General features: G+C 37.8%; 2 protein-coding genes across 3 annotated transcripts; one reads left to right on the top strand and one right to left on the bottom strand.

The window, feature by feature from the left end:
* The first annotated feature begins 199 nt into the window (after window positions 1-199).
* LOC130091170 (SH3 domain and tetratricopeptide repeat-containing protein 1) lies at window positions 200-21,147 on the top strand. Of its 2 annotated transcripts, none has more exons than XM_056258908.1 (18): window positions 200-528; window positions 1,263-1,328; window positions 2,215-2,345; window positions 2,430-2,535; window positions 2,904-3,044; window positions 3,136-3,334; window positions 3,430-3,506; window positions 4,752-4,944; window positions 5,256-5,386; window positions 11,489-11,521; window positions 11,934-12,838; window positions 13,576-14,335; window positions 16,604-16,784; window positions 17,238-17,388; window positions 18,491-18,613; window positions 18,802-18,952; window positions 19,250-19,446; window positions 20,709-21,147. In XM_056258908.1, the coding sequence occupies exons 1-18, from the start codon at window positions 387-389 to the stop codon at window positions 20,973-20,975; spliced, it is 3,954 nt and encodes a 1,317-aa protein (XP_056114883.1). In that variant the 5' UTR covers window positions 200-386; the 3' UTR covers window positions 20,976-21,147. The 2 variants fall into 2 exon arrangements, with proteins under 2 accessions (XP_056114883.1, XP_056114882.1); XM_056258907.1 differs by having other exon boundaries at window positions 4,749-4,944.
* On the bottom strand, window positions 5,788-11,134 carry LOC130091172 (gametocyte-specific factor 1). The gene is given in 6 exon segments (XM_056258910.1): window positions 5,788-5,884; window positions 9,063-9,132; window positions 9,491-9,574; window positions 9,697-9,823; window positions 10,772-10,869; window positions 10,971-11,134. Coding segments are annotated over 6 exon segments (549 nt in total). The 5' UTR covers window positions 11,044-11,134.
* Window positions 21,148-22,171: the final 1,024 nt, after the last annotated feature.

Genomic DNA, 22,171 nt, shown 5'->3' with positions numbered 1-22,171 from the left:
CGGACCCCCAGTGATATTTTGCTTCTTTAAACTTATTGTTTACTCAGTCTGTGATTATTAACTTTTGCTAAAACGTGTGCGTGTCAAGGTCACATTTATTTTTAAAAAGTTACTAATGCCAAAATCACATAGGCTAACACCTCCGACAGGCGTGAAATGGACCTGTTGCCTCTGTTTTCAAGATGTTTTTCGGGACGTTCGCTGTCTCTACACCTTCACCGTTAAGAAGGACAACAGGAGTCACTCACAGCAGTCTTGTAATGATGTAACACGCTCTTAAAATCAGTTCTGCCACCTGTGCGCTTTTATATGGTGTCAGTGCGATGAGCGCGTGACCGAGAGCAGAGCGCGCAGTCATTCGCTTCTCCGCTCGGAACTCTGACGGGATGTCAGCCGCTACTCGTAGAAACTCGTCCAAAACCGGGAACGACGTGGGGTCCGATCCGGACAGAAGTCGGACGATACGTAGAGAGCTGTCGAATGAGTACACACACAATAAACGGGATAGTATGGAGTCTTCATTTAAAGGTAGGGGCTTGAGCTACACGACCACCATAGAGAAATAAACATTCTCTTTTGTTTGTAATACATTCCTATATTACATTCTTATATTGTAGGCCTATCATACATCCCCTGGTTACGGCCTTTCTCTCTCTCTCTCTCTCTCTCTCTCTCTCTCTCTCTCTCTCTCTCTCTCTCTCTCTCTCTCTCTCTCTCTCTCTCTCTCTCTCTCTCTCTCTCTCTCTCTCTCTCTGTCTCTCTCAAAATGCTTCAAACAAAACATGTTATCTCATGAATATTGTTTTAATTAGTAGGCTAATCATCATCCTTGTCTGTGTCCTTCATTTCACGTTCCATCCTTTTGTAAAATTGGCTACCTGTAACTAATCCAGGAAGTGACATCACATTTTTGTTGGGAAAGCAACAGCACAAACACAAAATTACCCAATTACTTTATAGATTCTGTGATGTTTTGTGGTAGGCTAATAAAACATCAAATAGCATAATTAGTTGTCATGCATGTTACCTCCATGTTAATAACCCATGGCTAACATTGGTTATTTATTTCCATCCTGATAGTTTCCTGTATAATTAGGTAATAATTAATAAAGTTTAAATGTAGACTTCACCATAGTATTTCTGAAAGTCGGATGTAGGCCTATAAAAAAAATTCCTTAAGACCCTTATAGTGAATAAGGAACAGAAATGATCCACATCATTGTAAGGGTCAAGATTAAGGGAGTGTGCAAATTCCTTTTCAGATTATAAGACCTCAAGAGGAAGTGTCAAAGGAACTTCAGGAGCTTCTGATGATAATATACCAACAGGTAACTCCAGCTCTCCATATACAAAATGGGGTTATTTTTAAAACTCATTTAATGCACTATGGCGGGTGGGAATAATTCTTGTTTATTGTGTAAAAGACCTCCATTTACCTTATATAATAAAAACACAATAATATCAATTAAGATACTAGTTTAGTTTATTTGTATAGCACATTTTATTTGTGCACATTTGTAGAATTTATGCATTTGCATGAATCTCTGCGTTTCCATCCAGCGTTTTTATATGATATCCCAAAAAAATAGGTGGATGGCAACATAGCTACTGAAGTGTTATGTGACAGGAATAGACATACTCTTTCATATACAGTTTTTCACCTGCTAGTAGGGAAATACAGTATGCGATTTCGATTGCAGCCGGAGACATTCCTCAAAATAACTTTGTTTCACAGAAGAAAAGGGTGGGTAAATGATGACAGAATTTTAATTGTTTGGTGATCTATCCATTTAATTGAACTCTGACCTGCTCTGGTGACACTCCAAAAAAAAAAAAAGTAACTTTTAGAGATCATTGGACTTTACAAAGCCCATTGACTGTCACTTATTAACCCTCTCTGTTAAACACAGCAGTGAAACATCACATGACTATGGTCAAATTCGAAATCTAAACTGTGGATTGAACCATGCATATTGCTCTAGAAATGAATGTTTTTTATTATTATTATTATAACTGACTATAGTAGAACTACATCTGGAATTTACAGCAGTATAAAGGCCAGATTGGTTTATGTCACCTTATATTAACTGACTACCCTCCTTACATCACCAGCTAAATCCTTTTCCCATACACATTTACTAGAGCTGACTGAAATGTTTTCCATGTGGAGGCTGGATGCAGTAGATATAATGTTGCATGTGTTTCCTGTTGCAGTGTTGGCTATGCAGCTGGCTTTGGTGGAGGGGCCAGATGGACTTCCTGCCGATGAGGGCACACAGGAAGTGCTCAGCAGGAAACTCTGTGTGCTGGAAGCTGACCTGTCAGGGGTCATGACCTTAATCTCTGTATGGGAATCCCAATTTGGAATACATCAAATATTCAAAACCTTAAACACACACATTTAACATACTGGTTTCCCTGTCTTGCAGGAACTGTCCGCTCACTTTGTATCCATCAACAGTGGGGAAAGGACTATATGTATCACTTTTAAAACCCTTGAAGAAATATGGAAGTTCAGCACATACCACAGAATGGGTCCGTTCTTGTTTCAGTGTCTCAAATATGTTGTATCATACTGTGTTTATTAATAATGGCAGTTATTGTTTTTTTGTGAATAGCGGAGTCCGGCACACTATACCAGGCCAAAGTTTGGAATTGAGATTTTTTTAATGTTCTTGAAAGAATCTCTTGTTTACCAAGGCTGCATTTATTTAATCAAAAATACACCGAAAACGTAATATTTTGAAATATTATTTCAAAATCTATTTTAAAATGTAATTTATTCCTGTGATACTCAGCGTCACACGATACTTCAGAAATCATTCAAAAACATCTTGGTGATTCTGAACTTTTGACTAGTAGTGTATATTAAAGCTAAATATCTCATATGACGTTTTCACCAGGCTTCTTGGGTCAGTGTATGGAAAACCTTCTCATGGACCAGGAGTTCTGGTTAATCTCCCTTGATCAGCATTCAGGAATTGAGATCTCAATTAAAGAGGAGACACTAAATCTGATGTATAAAGGCTTTCTAATGCAAGAAGGTAATACATATTGCTTATGAACACTACTTAATATGAATGAGATTTAAGCTTATTAAAGTTATTTATAATAAAAATGTTGTTTACTTTTGAGGGTCTTTCTTTGGATGCTGCACAGCAAATCAGATGTTTGACAGCTCTACTTCAGGTAGCGACCTTTATTTGGAGAAGGGGGATATCGCCCTGTTTGAGCCTCCATTCCTAGGGTCAGGGTGGACAGTGCTTTCACTAGCAGATGGGTCTAGAGGAACCAAGCCAAAAACAGCTTTGGAGCCAGTCATACCCTTTCATGAGTACGTGTCACCTTCTGAATTTCATCTGAACTTATAGTCATAAAATCAACAGAGCACCCAGAACTAAGAACAATTAATTTTCTTTACTTCCCAAGGTGGTTTCTAAAGTCCTGCCCAGAGACTGTATTAGTGGGTGGTGGAAAGGACACTAGTGACCTTCCATTACAGATTGGTGAGAAAACGTTAAAATAATTGTACTTTATTTTGTATATACAGTATACATTACCGGTATGCTTTTGAAAGAAGGCTTTTACGCGCCATCAAAGCTTCATTTATTCGATCATAAATACGGTAAAAACACTCATATTGTGAAATAATGCAATGTGGACTGTTATTTATTTCAGTGATGGCAACGCTAATTTTTCAGCATCATTACTCGTCAATGTCACATGATCCTTCAGAAATCATTCTGATAAAATGATTTAGTGCTTAAGAAACATTTCTTATTATCTATTGTTGAAAACAGTTGTACTGCATAATATTTTTGTGGAAATTGTGATATGTTTTCAAGATTCTTTAATGAAGAGTTCACGAGTTCGCATCTACATATAATTATTATGATAAAGATTGTGCGTACTTGGCGTGCTGTCCGGGTGGAGGGCTCCGAGCTCGGAATTCTGCCCGAACCCAGAGTACTCCCCCGTGGTAAGAGTAGATGGAACTAGAGATGGAACTGAAAGAGAGGAGATGGGGTGGAGGTGGGATGCTGATAAACTGTCAAGGAACCAGTGTGGGTTCTGCTGATATTATCCTGTCCTAGATTGATTACTGATTGCTCCCCACTGGTGCTGATTGGGTTAATTAACTGCACCTGCTCCTCCCGAACCTTGTTTATCAAACCTCATAAAGTTGAAAAGAACAGCACTCATTTGAGACAAGTATAGTAAAAGTCTTTACTCCCACTTCTGATCAATTTAATGCATTTTTCAGGATAATAGTCTTTATTTGTTTTAATTTCAACAACTATCACAGAATACTAAAGATAACTAAAAACTAAATTGCATATGATGTACAAGATTGGCAACTTTGAATTGAGTATTGAAATTCAAAAAAAAAAATCACAACCTTATTTCTTACACGTATGCACGTTACATGTGTCACTTGCAATGCTTGATGATTACGAATAGCATAATTGTATAAGAATAGAAAAGTAGAGCAAGAAGCTTTAAAGTTGTAAAAATAATAACGATTAGAAAATGATAGAGGATAAAAAAATCGGAAAGCTCTACTCAGAGATTTCTATATATGTAGACGGTTGAGGTTTTACAGTATATAACTCAATGGGATTTTTTGAGACTTAAAGCTGTAGCTATTTTCTTTTAGTAATTATATTTTTGCACAACAGTGCAAAGCATTGTCATCTTCCCAGTCCACTTATCTAACTCTACCCCACTTGTAACAATATCTCTCACAGCAGTAGGGGTCTGTGAGACCACAGAGGAGTACGAGGCGGACGGGCCAGATGAACTGAGTTTCCAGGCTGGTGAACGCATCATCATCCTGGGCCTGCTGGTGGCCTGTTTTGAATGGTTTATGGGAAAATCTGAGAAAACTGGGGATATTGGACTTGTCAAAAGCAACCTGGTCAAAGCAACCGGTTCATTTTGTGAGTAAGTGCTTGTGTGATTTTATGAATATTTTAAGAAGTCTGACTTCGCAGTTTGGGAACACTTTATTTTGCAACTACAATGTCAACTAACACTCATTATAGCTGCATTATATATGCTAACACCTTTGATGAGACATTCTTCTGACGAAGTTACTTTGCAACTACGTCAACTTATTCTACTAACCTGAACCCGAACAGTCTCCTAATACTCTAATGAGAGTTAGTTGACATGAAGTTGCAGTTACTTACAGTAGAATATCTAAAACGTCACAGTTAAGCTCACGATAACTTCATCGTCTGCTTCCATCATAGATCATCTGACATATTCTTGAAAGACGAGGACAGACAAATTATTACCTTGGATCAGGACAAAATTAAAGAGGAGACTATTTCTTTATTGAAGAAAATATGCCAGAGTGATGTTGGCACAAACTACAAACTTGGTAAGGCTCACAGGTATTTGAATCTTAACATTTATAAATTAAGTTTTATTTGCTTTTACCACAGTATCTGCTCTCTGATAAGCATTTGTCAAGGAAAAAAAAGGATGTCATTCCTAAGAGACCACAGAGGTAGAATTACAGGCACAAAGCAACTATGACAACACAAAACACGTCAACTGAAGTCTTATAAATATCCTGGTCGTAAGCTTTTCTTTTGTGTGGTGTAAACAGAACCTAAACCACCTCTATTGTTCCACCTTTGGGAAACTGAACTAAAGATTAGGAAACTAATTTATCACTACAAGAACTAGTGACCTATACAATAAAATGCCAAAACAAGCAACCAACACTATCAGTATTCATTGTGAATGAAAAATAGTAGTCTTGGCATTGTGGATGTATTAAAAAGCTCAAAAATCAGTACAGCTGCTCGTCCAGGGAAGAATTCGTGGCGCCCTGAGACCAGAAATCGCATTTCTGGAAATGCAGTTGTTCTCCCTAATATAAAGAGAGATGAGCAGTTCATGATTCCGTTGTTTTGCTGTAATATTTAACCAATCTGATCAAATGATGGTCTATTACCGACTACATTATCTAGAAGTCTAAATGCTATGGTATAACACAGTGGTTCCCAACCCTGGTCCTGGAGTAACCCCAACACTGCACATTTTTAACGTATCTCTTATCTTATCTGACCAGGGTTGGGAACCACTGGCATATGATTCAAGCTGCTCACTGGAGGTTGCATGTGTCGGCCAAATATGTCATTGAAGCTGCCTCATTTCAGTAAAGAAATCATTACATACAAAGTCATAAAGAAATTACAACTATTTATGCTTCACAAGGAACAACGGTCCTATGGCAAATGCGACCTCCGGAGGACGCAGCCTTCAAAATGAGACACAGCCTCAGTAACGTTGTTAGCTCTACATCAGGGGTTCTCATCTCTGGAACTCGAGTTCCACTTTCCTGCAGTTTTGCTCCAACCCTCCAAACACACCTGAAAAAGCTAATCAAGAGCCTTGTCCGAAATCAATCTATACCCTTAAATAGGGCACTATTGGAGGGGACAGCCATTTGTAGTGATGTCCGAAACCATAGTGGACGTTATCAAGTGCACTCATTCAATCCCACAACGCACCGCAATAACGAGTGTACAACCTATGTATGCTCAACGGCTAGAGAATACCCATAATGCACTGTGACGGTCACGCATAAAGCCAAATGAATGACTCATGTCTCGCCAGAAGATGGTACTCGCAACTGAATCATCCATCCATCCATTCATCCATCCATTTTCCAAACCGCTGGTCTAATGTGGCTATAGCATAATATTATACAGGTATAAATTCCCTTTTAATTGATTATTAAATTGTTTAATTAAGGTTTATACATGCTAGTTTCCATGACATATCTTACTGCTGGAGCTACCAGTTTGCTAAGTTTGAAATAATTATTAAACAGCAAGCACAAACTATGCAAAAGTAGGCATGTGACGGTATACAATTTTCATGTTGCGATAATTGCTGAAGCTTTTATCATGGTATACGGTATTATCACAATATTGAAATAAGTGTTGTCATACTTTAACAAGGTTTAATAACTTTTTTTTCTTAGAACAAAAAGAACTCTGAACATTTAAAAACAAAAGAATTATAAAGCAAACAAATGTTTCGAACAGATTAAAGTCTCAAGTTAGTTAATGCATTACCTAACATTAACAATGAGCAATAGCTAAATTTGTAACAGAAGTTATTGTTCTTTGTTAACGTTAGTTAATAAAAATAAAAACATTGTTAGTTCAGACATGTTACAGTAGCTCATGTCCGTTAAAAAAGTCACTTTGATTTTAATAATGTGTAATTAAATGTTGAAATTAAGATTAATAAATGCTTTAGAAGGGTTTTTTTTCCTTGTCAGTTTATGTTAACTAATTAATTAACTGATGTTAACCTTATTGTAAAGTGTTACCGAAGAATAATAAGGAATCAGAACATTTTCGATCAATACCTAGGGCATGTTGTAGCCTAATCCAGATTAAAAATGTAAAAATGTTTAAATTTGAAAATAAATAGCCCATTAAGTTTTTAAAGGGGTCATATAATGGTACATACACTTTTACAAGTTGATTGTACTGAAATGTGTGTTGGCAGTGCCTGTACACAACCATCATATAATGATAAAAATCCATCCAGTGTTTTTGTTTTAATCTAATATGTTTTCCCCTGCCTCAAATTGAGCCATTCGATTTTGTGACGTCACACGCTCGGAAGCCCCTCCCACTATTGTTGATTGACAGCATTGTTTCAACACAGACCCGCCCTCGCTCGTGAGAGCTGTCAATCATAGTCTGCGTGGACCGGCGCGGTCATTGTTGATATGCTGGAGCACTGTCTATGAGCAGTATGGCGTCTAAGCGATTGTGGTGTTCTGTTCTTGGGTGTAATAACGAACACAGAAGTCATTTTAATGTTCCTAAATCCGAACCGCTGAAGACGCAGTGGCTGAGTTTGTTTTCGAAGGGAATATTCCCCACGAGCAACGTCAATACTTTCATGTTTGCGCGAATCATTTCACACACCAGACTGCTTTATAAACGAGGGTCAGTATGAGCTGGTTTTGCTAAGAAGCTGCTCATGAAAAAAGGATCGGTACCAGATATTCGTGTTCCTGCTGAACCTCTAGAACAACTGAAGTGAGTGTAACGTTTTATTAAACTTTATATTAATACCGGTATTTATATTAATCTTTGCAAATCGCTAGCTGCACGCTTCACGATGAATGCGTCTAAGGTTTACACTTAGGGTACATTACGGCATGTTTTCTATGTATGATGTTCTCAATATAATTCATAATCCCACGGTTATACTGAACAACGCATTATGGTTATTGTGTTATTGTGTTACAAACGGTGTACACACAGAACAGAGGGGCGGGGTGAGCAAAGCTCATGATCATTTAAAGTCATATGCACTGAAACGGCGTGCTGAAAACAGAGCTGTTTTTGACCAGGTAAAATAAGTGTTTTCATACAATACTAATGAGAATTTGTAATTAAAGTATATTACAAACTTTTAATTTAGACCCTAAAGAATCATACTAGCTTGTACAAAAATGGCATTATACGACCCCTTTAAGTATTTGGTGCTGCGATGAACATCATTGCGAATACAAAAATCTGAATGGCTGTTTGAAACATTGCTTCTCATCCATGTTGGGCTTTTTTGCGCATATGCCTCTTAGATGGAGCATACAGCTGTGTGGTGCATTTTACCCAGTTGATGGGAAAAGTATTCTTAAAATGGAGTAATTCGTAATACATAATTATTCACGGTATTTTGAAGTGCCCACAATAACATTATTGTACATGTTCATTATCATCGTGATGTGTGTCTATGCAAAAGCAGCAGCCCTTCTGGCGCACACAGCGTCCGAATTTGCCGAATTCTCATTCACTCCCTCAAGTGAACTATATTAGTGGACTAATGTAAGGAATAGTGAATGAGGGTATAGGGGGTGAATTCAGTCACAACCCTGGTCTTCAGGATTACTAGAAACAGGCATATTTACATACAGTTATAGGCAGGTGACTTTGATCAAGGTTGGAACTAAACTCTGCAGGAAAGTGGCTCACGAGGGCCAGATAATGATTTGAGAACCCCTGCTCTACACTGACCTGTCCTGAGGAAGCGATTTGGACACATCCCTGACAAAAGATGGCGCTGCGGTTGCATGCTTGTCCACTTCTGTAAGACGCAGACATGATCAGATGTTAAAGTTTATACACCATACAAACAAATCTTTGCACATTTTGTACTATCAAAGAGTTTGGATCGTTGTGGTTTGTTATTGCTGTGATGTAATGTGAGAGTCAGGTTGTCGTCCCATCCTGCCGAAAAACATGTCAATAGAGATGTTGTTGCAAGAGGGAGGGTGTTTTCTTAAGTTGTTTTGATTAAAGATTACGAGGGCATGTGAATTAAAAAAAAGGATGTGCACGGATAAATCAATTATAATAAATACTGCAATATTCCATTAAAAAATAAGTAGTGTAAATGTTGATTTCATAGTGACTTTAACTCCGGATATGGGTCAGAGTCGTACCTTCATCCCAGTCTTCATCACACACGGGTGCAGTCCAGGTGCTCACTGGGGTTTGAAACTTGCTATCAGTCTTCTCACTTGCCACTTTTAACATTGCAAAGGAGACTGAGATCAGTTCAGTGCACAACTGAATGTCAGATTAATTATGCATGGAGTGTCTGCAGTAGTCAAATATTATGAAGGTGAAAAGGTAAAACTGATCTTACCGTAGGTCTCCCTAACAGCACATCGGTCCACACAGGTTAGGATGTGATGTGACAGCTCATCTTTTCTCATCAAGTGGCGTGCATTGAATGGACATGTCCATAATTCACTGATCAATTCAGGGTGATTCTACAAATAATATTAAGATCACAGACATCTATCAGCACTCAATACTTTTTGTTTTAACATCACGATGAAACAGAGGTAGTGACGGATCTTTTCTTTTATATTGTGATGCGCATTTGACTAAAACAGATTTTTGAAAAAGAATAAAAATAGGACAGAAACGTGGTTCTTTCCATCAGTTATTGATCAGGTAGAGGCAGATCTGAATGCAAGCTTGCAGTCGTTTGTAAAAAGGGGCAGGGTTTAACCAGACTAAATGCAAAAACATTAGCATAGGTGAATTCAAATTGTTCACAAGATCAATAATTGAATTAATAAAATAGGCAGGGGGAATTTTCATTTCATGCCAAATTTAAACTATCAGTTATTGATTTAACATCAGCAACTAGATTTGCATTATCAGTGCTTGCATTGCAACCACATACTGTTAAATATAAACTAAAAGTACAGAACATTTTGGTAGTAATCCATCGTCTGTCTAATCTGTGTCATTGAATGCTACAGATTTCCTCATTAATTTTCATACAAGTAGACAATTTATATTTTGTGGGCCTACATCTGAACTATTAGCATTTTTTAGCACTTTGTTACGTTAAAAAAAAAAACCTTTAAATTTAAATTCATCTTGTGACCCCCTTGGATGTTTGCTACCGTAGTTGAGTTAGCAGTGTTAAACGGATGCAAGAACTAAACAATACCAGGTAGGGTTATAGGCTACATTGACATCATACTTGTCATTAGATTTTTATTAATCTACTCAATTAACTTAACTATTAAACTTAAATTTCTTACCCATGTTAAAAATTAAAACTATACGGAATGGATTACAAAAACACACAGCAAACCTACGCCTAAAATGGCCTAATGAAAGCTTATTGCTTTACATCAATACATAAATAAGAATTTGGCTGTACTGTAATGATTGTGGAGGTTTCTGCACAGCACACACACCTTCCTGCATTTGATGAGGTGGTAGGGGAACCGGCAGGCCCGGATCAGATGATGTGGGTCATAGGGGCACAACAGCAGTTTGTCAGGGTTACAGAAATCTATTTAACAGGTAAAAATGAAGGCAATTGTAAATGAATGCAAACAGATGTGTCATTGTGTGTTCGTGCGCAATTATGTCGTGTCTGCTCTGCAGTTTAACCTTGAGGTTCTTCCCATCGTGGAGCTGAAATCCTCCCAGACTCGCTGCCTGCCGCCTTATATGCCCTCGACATCTCTGCCACACTGTCCAGCTGTTTTCAATGCTAAAACACAACGTCATTATCACTAAAAGCAGACGCATACACGATGTCGCGTCCCACGGGGCTTATTGGAACAAAACGTTTGTGCCCGTAGTGAGAAAATAATACTTTCGATTTTTCTTTTAAACCTTGTTGTTGGTTCATATTCACATACAAATTACACACAAAATCCATACAGCCAGGTTCACAACAGATTTGAACTTACAAGATCAAAGATGTGTCGTTTTCTTCAGCCGTGCAATCAGTTCTAGAAACTAAGCACCTGAAGTGTTTAACATTAATTCAGCCACTTGAGGCGCTAAAGAGGAACGAAAAGAAGTACCGTGACAGGAAATATGAATTGGCTTTAATTCCATTTAAATGTCCATTTCTCTATTAATCTGTTCCCTTTAACAAATGTTTGTTTTACATACCACAGATCTGGCGAAAGAAATTCCAGGACCAGTTCAAAGTAAGTCCATCCATCCGTTTTTTAATTAAAGGGATAGTTACACATCATTTAGGCCTATAAGTTACTCACCCTCATGTTGTTACAAATCTGTACGAGTTTCTTTCTTCTGTTGAATACAAAAGAAGATATTTTGAAGAATGTTGTTAATCAGAGTTGACTTCCATAGAATTGTTTTCCCTACTATGGAAGTCAATGGGTGCCGTCAACTCTCTGGTTACCAAAATTCTTTAAAATATAATTTTGTGTTCAACAGAAGAAAGAAACTCATACAGGTTTGGAACAACTTGAGGGTGAGTAAATGGCAACATTTTCAGTTTTGGGTGAACTATCCCTTAAATATGGGCTAAATAAAATAGGGATCTGTTTGTTTAATTTTATTTAATATATTTATTATTTTATTATTTGTCTTCAGACAAGACTCAAGAAGTGAACAATCTAAAACAGAAAGTCAACCACATTTTGAGTGAGGTCGAGACTCAAAGAAAGGACGATTCATCAGTCAGCATCAATCACCAGATAGAGATAGAAACTAATGATACAGAGGAATCCCACGAAACCCCCCGTTTTTCTGTCAGCTCTGAGCAGGACAGCACCAGTCCAGATGGACATCATGCTCTCCTCTCATTCTTGAGCAGTCGTGACTACCAGCCTGAGTTCATGCTCCTGTACAGCGCTTACCCAGAATTCCTCATCTCACATTTTGAGGGTCACTCTGATGAGGAGGATATAGTGGCGTATTTAGGTGTAGCCCGAGAATTGGCACGAAAGAAGTACGTCTCGTGGGCGCAGAGCCGAATCTGTTTTCTTCTCGGACAGCTTTGTGCAGGGAGGTCAAAGTTCTCTCAAGCTCGGGTTTATTATGAGGAAGCCTTGAATGTACCCAGGGATTGTTTCACAGACATGTTTCTGCTTTCCGCCATTTACTCCAACCTGGCACTCATCTACCTAACACAGAAGAACCATGACAAATTTTTCACTTCGTCAGAGCGCTTGTCTGCTTTGTTGATGGCTGTCCCTGATTGTTTGTTTGGCTGTGAGGACCCTGAGGTATTGAAGTATGTACTAAAAAAGGCCATCCTGGCCAAGAATCAGCCTGCCGAGGCCCGAGCCTGCTTCATCCTGGCAAAGCTCCACCTGAAGCTTAAAGACAGCATGAGTGCAATTCCGTTCATCGAAAGGCTTTTGATCCTTGCTGACGAGGTTCCTGAAGCATGTGATGAGACAGTGAGCCATGTTTTCCTGGTGTTAGCACGACTCTACAGCGAACAGAGTCTGCCACGTTTGGCTGAAAGCTGCGCACGGCGAGCATCACTTCAGGTCAGTGCTAGGCCTTGATAGTGTTTTCAGAGAGAACTCTAAATATATATTATTGAATGTGTATATATATATTTATTAAATATATATATTTAAATTAATTAAATGAAATGTGTGTGTGTGTGTGTGTGTGTGTGTGTGTGTGATATATATATATATATATATATATATATATATATATATATATACAACATTTAATATATATATATATATATATATATAATTGAATTCAATTCAATTAAATCCAAAGCTAATTAATACAATTAAATAAGTTTAATAAATTGAAAAATGAATTTAGATAAAAAAGTAAATAAATCATTAATTTGTGCATTTATTCGATCACAGGTAGGAGCCATTGTGTCAAATTTTATTTAAATTTAAAAATGAATAAAAATACATTTAAAAAAAAAAATTTAAACAAATGTTGATTAATTCAATTATTAAAGTTTATTTAATAAATTAACATTTAATTTGTAAATGAATATATTTGGGTTTTTATTAAGTAAATAATAAATTAATAATAAAATTCATTGATTTGTGCATTAATTCATTCTCTCTCACAGGTAGAAGGCACTATTTCACAGTGTAAATTAAAATTGAATAAAAAAAAAATAGTCAATTAATTAATACAACAAAAAGTGTATTAAAATAAATGGACTAAAAATGAATGAATACAAAAATTTAATCAATTAATCAAATTAAATAAATTGATTTGTGCATTTATCCATTCTCTTTCACAGGTAGGAGCCACCGCTTCACACTGTCTTTGTGGTGTCTCTCTGTTGATGGAAAACGCATCAGAGCTGTATGGAGTGGACATCCCAACACAAGTGGCTCCATACCTGACCCGTGCCGTTGCTTTAGTGTCCCCCGGCCAGGAGCCTGCGCTGGGTCATGTCCACGCTCTGTGTTTGTCCTGGCTCTTCCATAGACACAGCATGCCCGAGAGAGCTGTTCGCTACATGCTAACCGTCCTCGACCACAGAAGCATGTCCAGCGTTGGCCAGTCAGACACTACTGCTGCTCTCATTTGGATGGCGTGGCTGTACATCTGCAACCAGCAACCCGGCACTGCTCTGGAAGTGCTGGATGCTGTCCTGTCATCACTCCCGGAGCACTGCACAACACAACTGGAAGGTGTGGTTTACAACATGCGGGCCATTTCATACAGACATTCAGCGGACATCCGACAGGCAGCTGAGAGTTACCGGGCTGCAATCGAGATATGCGAGGAGTTTGAGGACAGACATAACTGGGCCATAGCGTTGGCCAACTGTGGATTCATGTGTTTGCAAATCAAGGCAAAAAGATTGGCAGGAGAATACCTCACTCAGTCAGTGGAGCTGTTCTCTGAGCTTGAGGATGAAGGGCATGAACTCAGTTTTATTTCAGTGCTTCTTGAGTCAGGGAGACACTTTATTTCCCAGGGAAAACATGAGAATGGGAAGATCTACTATGAATGGGCCCTGCTGACCGCCATGCACATCGATCACATGGATAGTAAGTGTTTATCATAGCTGTATTAGTGGAAGTGAAACCAAAGGACACCTAGAACATCTTGACGTAATAATTTCTCTATAGTGAGATATTAAGAGGTGGATTTTTGTTTCTGATTGTATTTAAAGTCGACATGAAATCACAACCTACTCTACTTACTTTCTTAAAGCAATAGGCTACTGTAGATCACCCAGAAAATTCTATAATCAGTACACACCCTCATTTCATTCCAAACCAATCAGACTTTCATTAATGTTCAAAGCACAAATGAAGATGTTTTTAATGAAACCTAAAAGACTTGAGAAAGTCCATTCCATCTAAACTTTGATGCTTCAAAAAGTTCATAAAGACTTAAATGTAATCCATATGATTCAAATGTATTAATCCAAGTCTTCTGAAAAGACACAATGACTTTATGATGAACAGATGTAATATAAACATTGATCAACGGCAACGCACATACATAGAGCACATCAAATATGGTCAACAGAAGCTCAATTGTACTTGCTTGATGAGCGAGAATAAACCTTATTGGTTCTTACGGTAGCTCCAAAATGCTTGCGTCCCACACCTCATTGGTTCTTGCACGTTTGAGCTGCTGAATGATGTGCTTGATGTAGTATGTCCGTTGATCGGTGTTTATACAGTATGTGAGTAAAAACCTAAATTAAATCTGTTAATCATATAAAGTTAATGTGTCTCTTGAATTAAAGTCTTGGATTATGTCTGCTTGATTCATATGGATTATATTTTTCATACAATTATTTTACCAACTTTTTGAAGAGAGAGTTTTGATGTTATGGACTTACAATGGAGGGACAGAAATCTCTCAGGTTTAATTAAAAGTATCTTCATTTGTTTGTTTTTTAAAGCGACATGTGAAGGCTGAGTATGGTAACCAATATTTGCAATTTGTCCTTTGCATTTAATCCATCCATGTTAGTGCACACTCATTAGGAGTTGTGAGTAGTGAACACACACGTTTAGGTTAGGTGCCTTGCTCAAGGGCACATCAGTCATTTCCTGCCGGTATTGAGAATCGAACCCGCAACCTTTGGGTTACCAGTCTGACTCTCTAACCATTAGGCCACAACTTGCCACAACTTGCCCCCATTAGAAAAGTGTCCCCATTAGAAAAGTGCCCCCATTAGAAAAGTGCCCCCATGAAAGTCTTAAGCTATGGTCACACTGCAACGGTCGTGAAATGATGTCATACTCTGCAGCATCGTTTTTATAAACATGAATTCAACATATAACATATAGTAATACATTCAAAATGTAACAATATACAATCTACTTGACTTTACTGCAAAAATATAGTTCTTTCTCTCAGCCAAGAGGTCCCACCATGACGTACCGATCTTCTACTGGTCACACGTCTTCATGTGATTCGAATTCACAGGTCAGAGTTCACCAAACTTGAACTTTGGAACACAGCGAAATGCAAAACTTTTCGCATGAGCTTGCGTTTCCGGGGAAACAAATACATTTTTGTACTCAGTCCGTTGATATTGTGCATAATTCATCTGAGCACATTATTCTGAATAAAACTTGCTCCGGCTCTCATTTACATTACATTTATATTTAATCATTTAGCAGACGCTTTAATCCAAAGCGACTTGCAAATGAGGAGAGCAATAGAAGCAGTTAAACTAACAATAGGACAACAATATGTAAGAGCTACGACCCTTCCCAGTTTAGTCTAACGCAGTAATTATCAAACGACATTCCTTTTCTGCTGATGTCACCAATTACTTCTACTCTTTCAGCCCTTCCCCTCCAACCACCTGGCTACATTACATGCCCAATTTTCATGATCCAATCAGTTCCACAAGGATAAAATAAATTCCCATACATTTTAGTATTGTATATACTATAGTTTTGGGGATGGTCTATTATCAGGTGTGGGTGCCTAAAAAAAAATCAAGCTTTTGAAAACATTTTCAAAGTGCAAGTTTTTGAAAATGATACCTTTATTGTCTCCATGTAAACTACGAAAATGCGAATTTGTGAAAACTGTGACATCATGCGCATGCGTATAACGTGTTGTCTATAGGCGTGTAGTTTTTCTTTACAAAGTGACATCGCCAACTACTGGCCTGGCATGCAGAATACAGCATTTTAGATCCGTGTGAACATGGATCGTTTTGACAACGTTGTCATCTGTACACGAAAAACGCGAAGGAAAAACTGTTGTCGTTATCAGGTTTGCTGGTCACCAGACTTATACCCTCATGCCTCATAATTATATTCTCATTTGCTTGACAACAGGCCAGCTGCAAGCCGCACGTCACCTGTGTCAGCTATACGAAGAGGTCTGTCCAGACGAAGCCCAGTGCATCATCTACAACAAGCACCAGCTGGACCTTCTCCGGCGGATAGGAGACAAGAGCTTAGAGGGAGAGATACTGGAGAAGATCAGCCAGCTGTACCTGAACCTGGCCACCGAGAAGTGAGACAACATTTAACAAAGATTGACAGTAATTGCAATACGATAAAGGGATAGTTCATGTAAAATTGAAAATTCAGTCATAATTTATTTAACTTCATGTCAATCCATTGGCTTTCTTTCTTCCGTGGAACATAAATGATTTTTGTTTCAATGTCATCACAATGAAAGTCAATGGTCACCAAAACTGGTTACCAACATTCTTCAAAATATCTTCTGTTGTGTTCTGCAGAAGAAAGAATACAGGTTTGGAATGACAAGAGGGTGTGTAAATGATGAAGTTATTTTCATTTTTGGGTAAACTCAATTTAACGTTTAAAATTTTCAAATATAATAAAGTGGTGGTTTAGCCCTAAGTTCTTTCAGTAATAATGAGTTGCCGGCAGTAAGACATCACATATTATTAAAAAGACTGCAGACAGCCTTGCTAAAATTCTTGGTCATGCCGTCTCACAGATCCAACAGAGCTGCTTTAGATTACACCAAGCAGAGCCTGGGCATCTTCATCGACTTGGGCAGGAAACGTAAGGAGGCTCATGCCTGGCTACAGTCAGGGAAGATTTACCACATCCTCCAGCAGACGGAGCTAGTGGACCTCTACGTGCAGGTGACTGACAACTGCCTTCATTCAGCGCTCCTTCCCTGCATTCTCTGGAGTTAGTGTGATTGGAACTTATATGTGGGGGCGAACACATTGAACATAAACTCAAATTCAGAATCTAAATCAAATTTAAATAGGATTAAGTGTATACATCTTTGTATCTAGTTTGTCTGTATGCATTGACTGACAGTCTTACAAAAAGGTTAAGAGATATAATGGTGACCACACAAATTTCTACCAAGCGCCCAGAATACACCTCAGAGTGTGCAGACTGAACAGTGTCATTTTAATATGATTTATGATTGTAGTATTATTCATATTTTGAACTTTTATTTTTTATATTTTCAGTTTTAATTACGGTAGTTTTTGTTGAATATTTCTATTTAGCTTGAATTGACTTTTATTTCAGTTTAGATTTAGTCATTTTAATACTTGAAGAAAACATTTTCTTATAATAATTCGGTTTGTTAAAGTTTGTTTCAACAACATATATATTTTATTTCGTTTTATGTTAAGTTCACAATAACAACACTGGTGCAGAGCAGTGGCTACTTGAAGAAGCTAAAATATTTTGATTTGATTAGCATTTTTGGTCTCTACATAATTCCCATACTTCTATTGTTTTTTTTTCCCCCATATTTATCCCCCATTGACTTAAATGTAGAAATTAGTAATAATATGGACTCTGTGTGTGGGTGTGGGTGTACTTAACTATATTTCGGGGACAAATTCGTACCCAGAAGTGACCAAAACCTGACAAAATGTCCACAAACCTCCCTTTAGGGACGTCTTCATTTGTAAATCTGGTATAAAAATAAAGTAATTAAAGTTTTTTTTTTTTTATTTACAAATGCAGAAAGTTTTGTGTGATGGTTAGGTTTAGGGGTAGGGTTAGTGTAAGGGGAGACAATATACAGTTTGTACAGTATAAAAACCATTATGTCTATGGAATGTCCCCATTTAGATAGCTACATAAACGTGTGTGTGTGTGTGTGTGTGTGTGTGTATTAAGCAATAGGGACTCAAGCAATTTGACTGCATGACTCAAAGTTCCATTTCCTATGATAATGGTAACTGGAAAATTGCTTGAACTTCCTCAATGTAACAGGTAGCCCAGGACATGGCCTTGAGCACAGGAGACACACTCTTCGCCCTGGAGATGTTGGAGGCAGCAGGGGATGTTTTCTTCAACAGTTCACAGGACAGAGAGAAAGCCATCTGTTTTTACAGGGTAGGTCATGCACACATTGTTGAGGAAGAGGGAGGTCTATCGCACTGTGTTGTTATTGGACTCTGTGAATGTCAGGTCCCTGTAATTTCCTTTTTCTTTATTGCAGTATTTATTATTAGAAAACATTCATCACCATCCTAATCCTTCACTGTGTTTGTGCTAAGAATGTGTGTGTATCTGTTTTTAAGGACCGAGCCCTTCCCATCGCAGTGAAGACGAGCAGTGTGCGCTCTCAGCTTCGGCTGTGTAACAAGCTTTCAGAGCTTCTTCTGCAGCTGGGACAGTGTTCAGAGGCCATTGAGTTCACTCAAACCGCATTAGACATTAGCGTGAGTCTGGGTAGGTGAACACGTCTGCACATCCTTTTTTATTTATTTATTTTTATTGATCAATACTTTTATTCAGAATCCTTGTGGCTTCCTGCCTGTCTGTTTTTGAGAATACAGCACATGTACGTGTGTCGGCCCGGATCCGGCCCACATCTGGGCCGCGTGGAATCCATGTGTACCAGATGTGGCCCGGATCTGGGCCGACTTATGTTGCTGTCTGGGAAACTCATGTTCACAACAGTTGACAGCCGAAAACCTTTAGGAGAGACAAATAACAGTTTTCGTTCGTCTGTGTATTTTCTTACAGCTGACCATTTAAACGAACGCGTGGCTTTCCATCGTCTCGCCACTTTGTACCATTGTGTGGGTCAGTTTGAAATGGCAGAGCACCACTTTCTGAAAGCCCTGTCCCTGTGTCCCTCACCCCTGCAGTATGACGAGGAAGCCCTGTACTATGTCAGGGTTTACCAAACACTTGGAGACATCATCTTCTATGATGTAAAGGTAAGCTATGGACATCTGCCATTGGTTTGATGAATAGTTAGTCCCGCTCCAAAACTCACGCCATTACCTGAAGAACGACGTAACTCACTTATTACGGTAACTACAATTGTACGATGAATCATTGGAGAAGCTAACTAGCTAGTCACGACTGTTTCATTACATTAGACATTAGTGATGTCACGCAGGTGGTGAATGCTGACTACTGCTGATTCACCAGTACAAGATCAAATTAATGTCAGATTGTTGCTGTAAATGATGAATGCAGTATATGAGGAATACTTTTTCTGTTGTTTTGCTTTATTTACAGATGTTGAATTAAATCACGTTCCCTCTTATGTCATACTTTGACGTACTATGACGTCCCCAGCATACGGCACTTATTCTTTGCACAAATTAAAAGAAGTATAGTGAAATTTGCTTCTAAACTATGCTATGCTTCTAACCACAGGTCCAGAGCTGTAGTTCAAACCACACAAGTTTGCGATGATGTTTGCAATGTTCGTTGGAACTATGGTTTCGGGAAACACTGAATTGTTGAACTATGTTTGTAACAACCAAACTTGCGATCATAGTTGGTTAATGTTGCTTTTGGGAAACACACCCCTGCTTCAAACAAGCAGTGAAATATTTTGAAACCACAATTAGAAATTACTCTCAGAGTAAGAGTATTTACACTTTTCTGGGAAATCAGTGTACTTAGTTACTTTTTTAGTAGCTTACTTGGTTGTCTCTACATAAGTTGGAACAGGAGATGGTATTTAAAAAAAATACACATTACTTTTAATTACAGATTTGCAGTAAATCTGAAATAAACCAGAAGATGGCAGTCTAAGTACATACTGAATAAATTATTTTTTTATTCACACCTCATTCACAAAGTAGAAAATATAAGTGTAGTCATATTCAGAATGCAAATTTATGTTTTAAATATATAAAGCACATCTTATATCCAGGCATTTCATCAGCTAAGGACAAAAAAGAAGGGAAACCTGTTTTTTTCTCATTCAGTAATGACAATAACAATAAAAACAGCAACAATAAATAATAATAATAGTAATAATAATGATTATTATTAGGATTATTATAATTATTATTATTATAAATGATGTTTATTATTTAAATTAAATGAATCAATAAAGAAATATATTACCCTTGCATTAATACGTACTTCCCATACTTCAGGAAATATGGAAATCTGAATAAAACACAAAATCAGTTCTCTGTAAATGAACTGTAGAACCTTCTCTCCCTCTGAATCCCAGGACCCATTTGACGCCGCTGGCTATTATCACTTGGCGTTGGCTGCTGCTATGGATCTGGGCAACAAGAGATCTCAGCTAGAGCTGTGCACTCGATTGGCCACTATCTACCACAACTTTCTCATGGACCGTGAACTCTCGCTGTTCTTCTACCAGCGAGCGCGAGCTTTCGCTAATGACCTCCACATTCGCCGTATCAACCTGGCTCCAGACTACAGTTTCAGGACCACAGCCCAGTACAAAAACACAATAACTGGGGCAACAAGATAGAACTGGCTTCTGATGGGATATGACACTTCCGCTGCATGTTTCGATTTGACTTGTGTGTGAATTTTCTCTGTTTACTTTTATTCGCCGGATGTTATGTGTATTTGTTGATTTATTTTACGGAATGTCTGACTCATATAACATGTTGATTTGTCCAGCAAGTGTTTACTGGAGTGTAAGCCATGCAACCTTCAGGCACTGTTTGCTTTGCATTCATTCTTAAATGTTTTGGGACTAAAAAGACTTTTATGTGGTCTATTTGGCACGAAGTCCCATGATGGATAACCTTTTTTTTCTTGTTCTCTAAAATTTATAATGATGATAATCTGAAGATTTTATTGTGCCTGATTTTCCATTCTTTAAAAATGGTATTACGTTTGGTTGACCTGTGGAAGTGATGTCAGTGAACACGTTTTTACCTCAACAAGGGCTGTTCTGTTTGTACTAAGTGCAGAAAAGAACAGGCGTTGTAGTTTTAAATAAACATGTTCATGCCTGGTGAAATACATGAGTTGGTTCAAACCCTCCCAGTTCAGTGAAAACAAACCCACTGGCACTGTAGGGTCTAGTGGCTTGGCGGCATTCAAATGTATGTGCCAAAAAGAGACCATGTTGGCACTGATTATCAATAAAATTGGATTTAATACTGAATTTAATTGCTTAACAATATGAAGTTGCAAGCTTTCTTTGAATGGCCAAAACAAACCTTGAGTACAAGTGAGCCCTTTTGTTTTTTATCCTAAAAATAAATCTGTTCTATCCAAACAGTTTATAGCAACCCATTCTGGATCAATTAAGAATGACAATCAGGGGACTAAGTACACTGGATTTGGCAAGAGTAAACTGATGATGATGTTTTTAATTCATGATCTTTACAGATGTCGGATCTTTACAGTCATTTGTGGGAAAAGACACTTTACTTTAAAAAAAGAGATCTATTGAAGGTACAATATGCAGGATTTTTCGCCACCAGGGGTCGCTAACCTCTTACAATAACAAAGGCGTATATTAATGAGGTATATTCAGCATTAAGGAAAAATATATTTAAAAGAATGTACTAAGTGTGAACTGAATGTAATGTTTTCACACACTGAATGATTTATAAATGAATTGTTAATGAATGAATAAAATACAAATTTATTATAATTAAAATGTATTTGAAATGCACTTACAGGTGTGTGTTTTTTTTTTTGGACAAC

The sequence above is a fragment of the Rhinichthys klamathensis genome, unplaced genomic scaffold (genome assembly GCF_029890125.1).
Source record: "Rhinichthys klamathensis goyatoka isolate OS25496 unplaced genomic scaffold, OSU_Roscu_1.1 h1tg000161l_1, whole genome shotgun sequence".
Lineage (NCBI taxonomy): Eukaryota > Metazoa > Chordata > Actinopteri > Cypriniformes > Leuciscidae > Rhinichthys > Rhinichthys klamathensis.
The sequence above is the reverse complement of the archived record's forward strand: the minus strand, read 5'-3'. Positions and strand labels throughout refer to the sequence as shown.

Bases quoted from the DNA above. Each gene is read 5' to 3' on its own strand.
- LOC130091170 (XM_056258907.1), top strand. From the start codon at position 387: ATGTCAGCCGCTACTCGTAGAAACTCGTCCAAAACCGGGAACGACGTG. The intron at 2,346-2,429 runs GTATGGGAATCC...CCTGTCTTGCAG, and splicing joins GGGTCATGACCTTAATCTCT to GAACTGTCCGCTCACTTTGT. The intron at 18,953-19,249 runs GTAGGTGAACAC...ATTTTCTTACAG, and splicing joins AGACATTAGCGTGAGTCTGG to CTGACCATTTAAACGAACGC.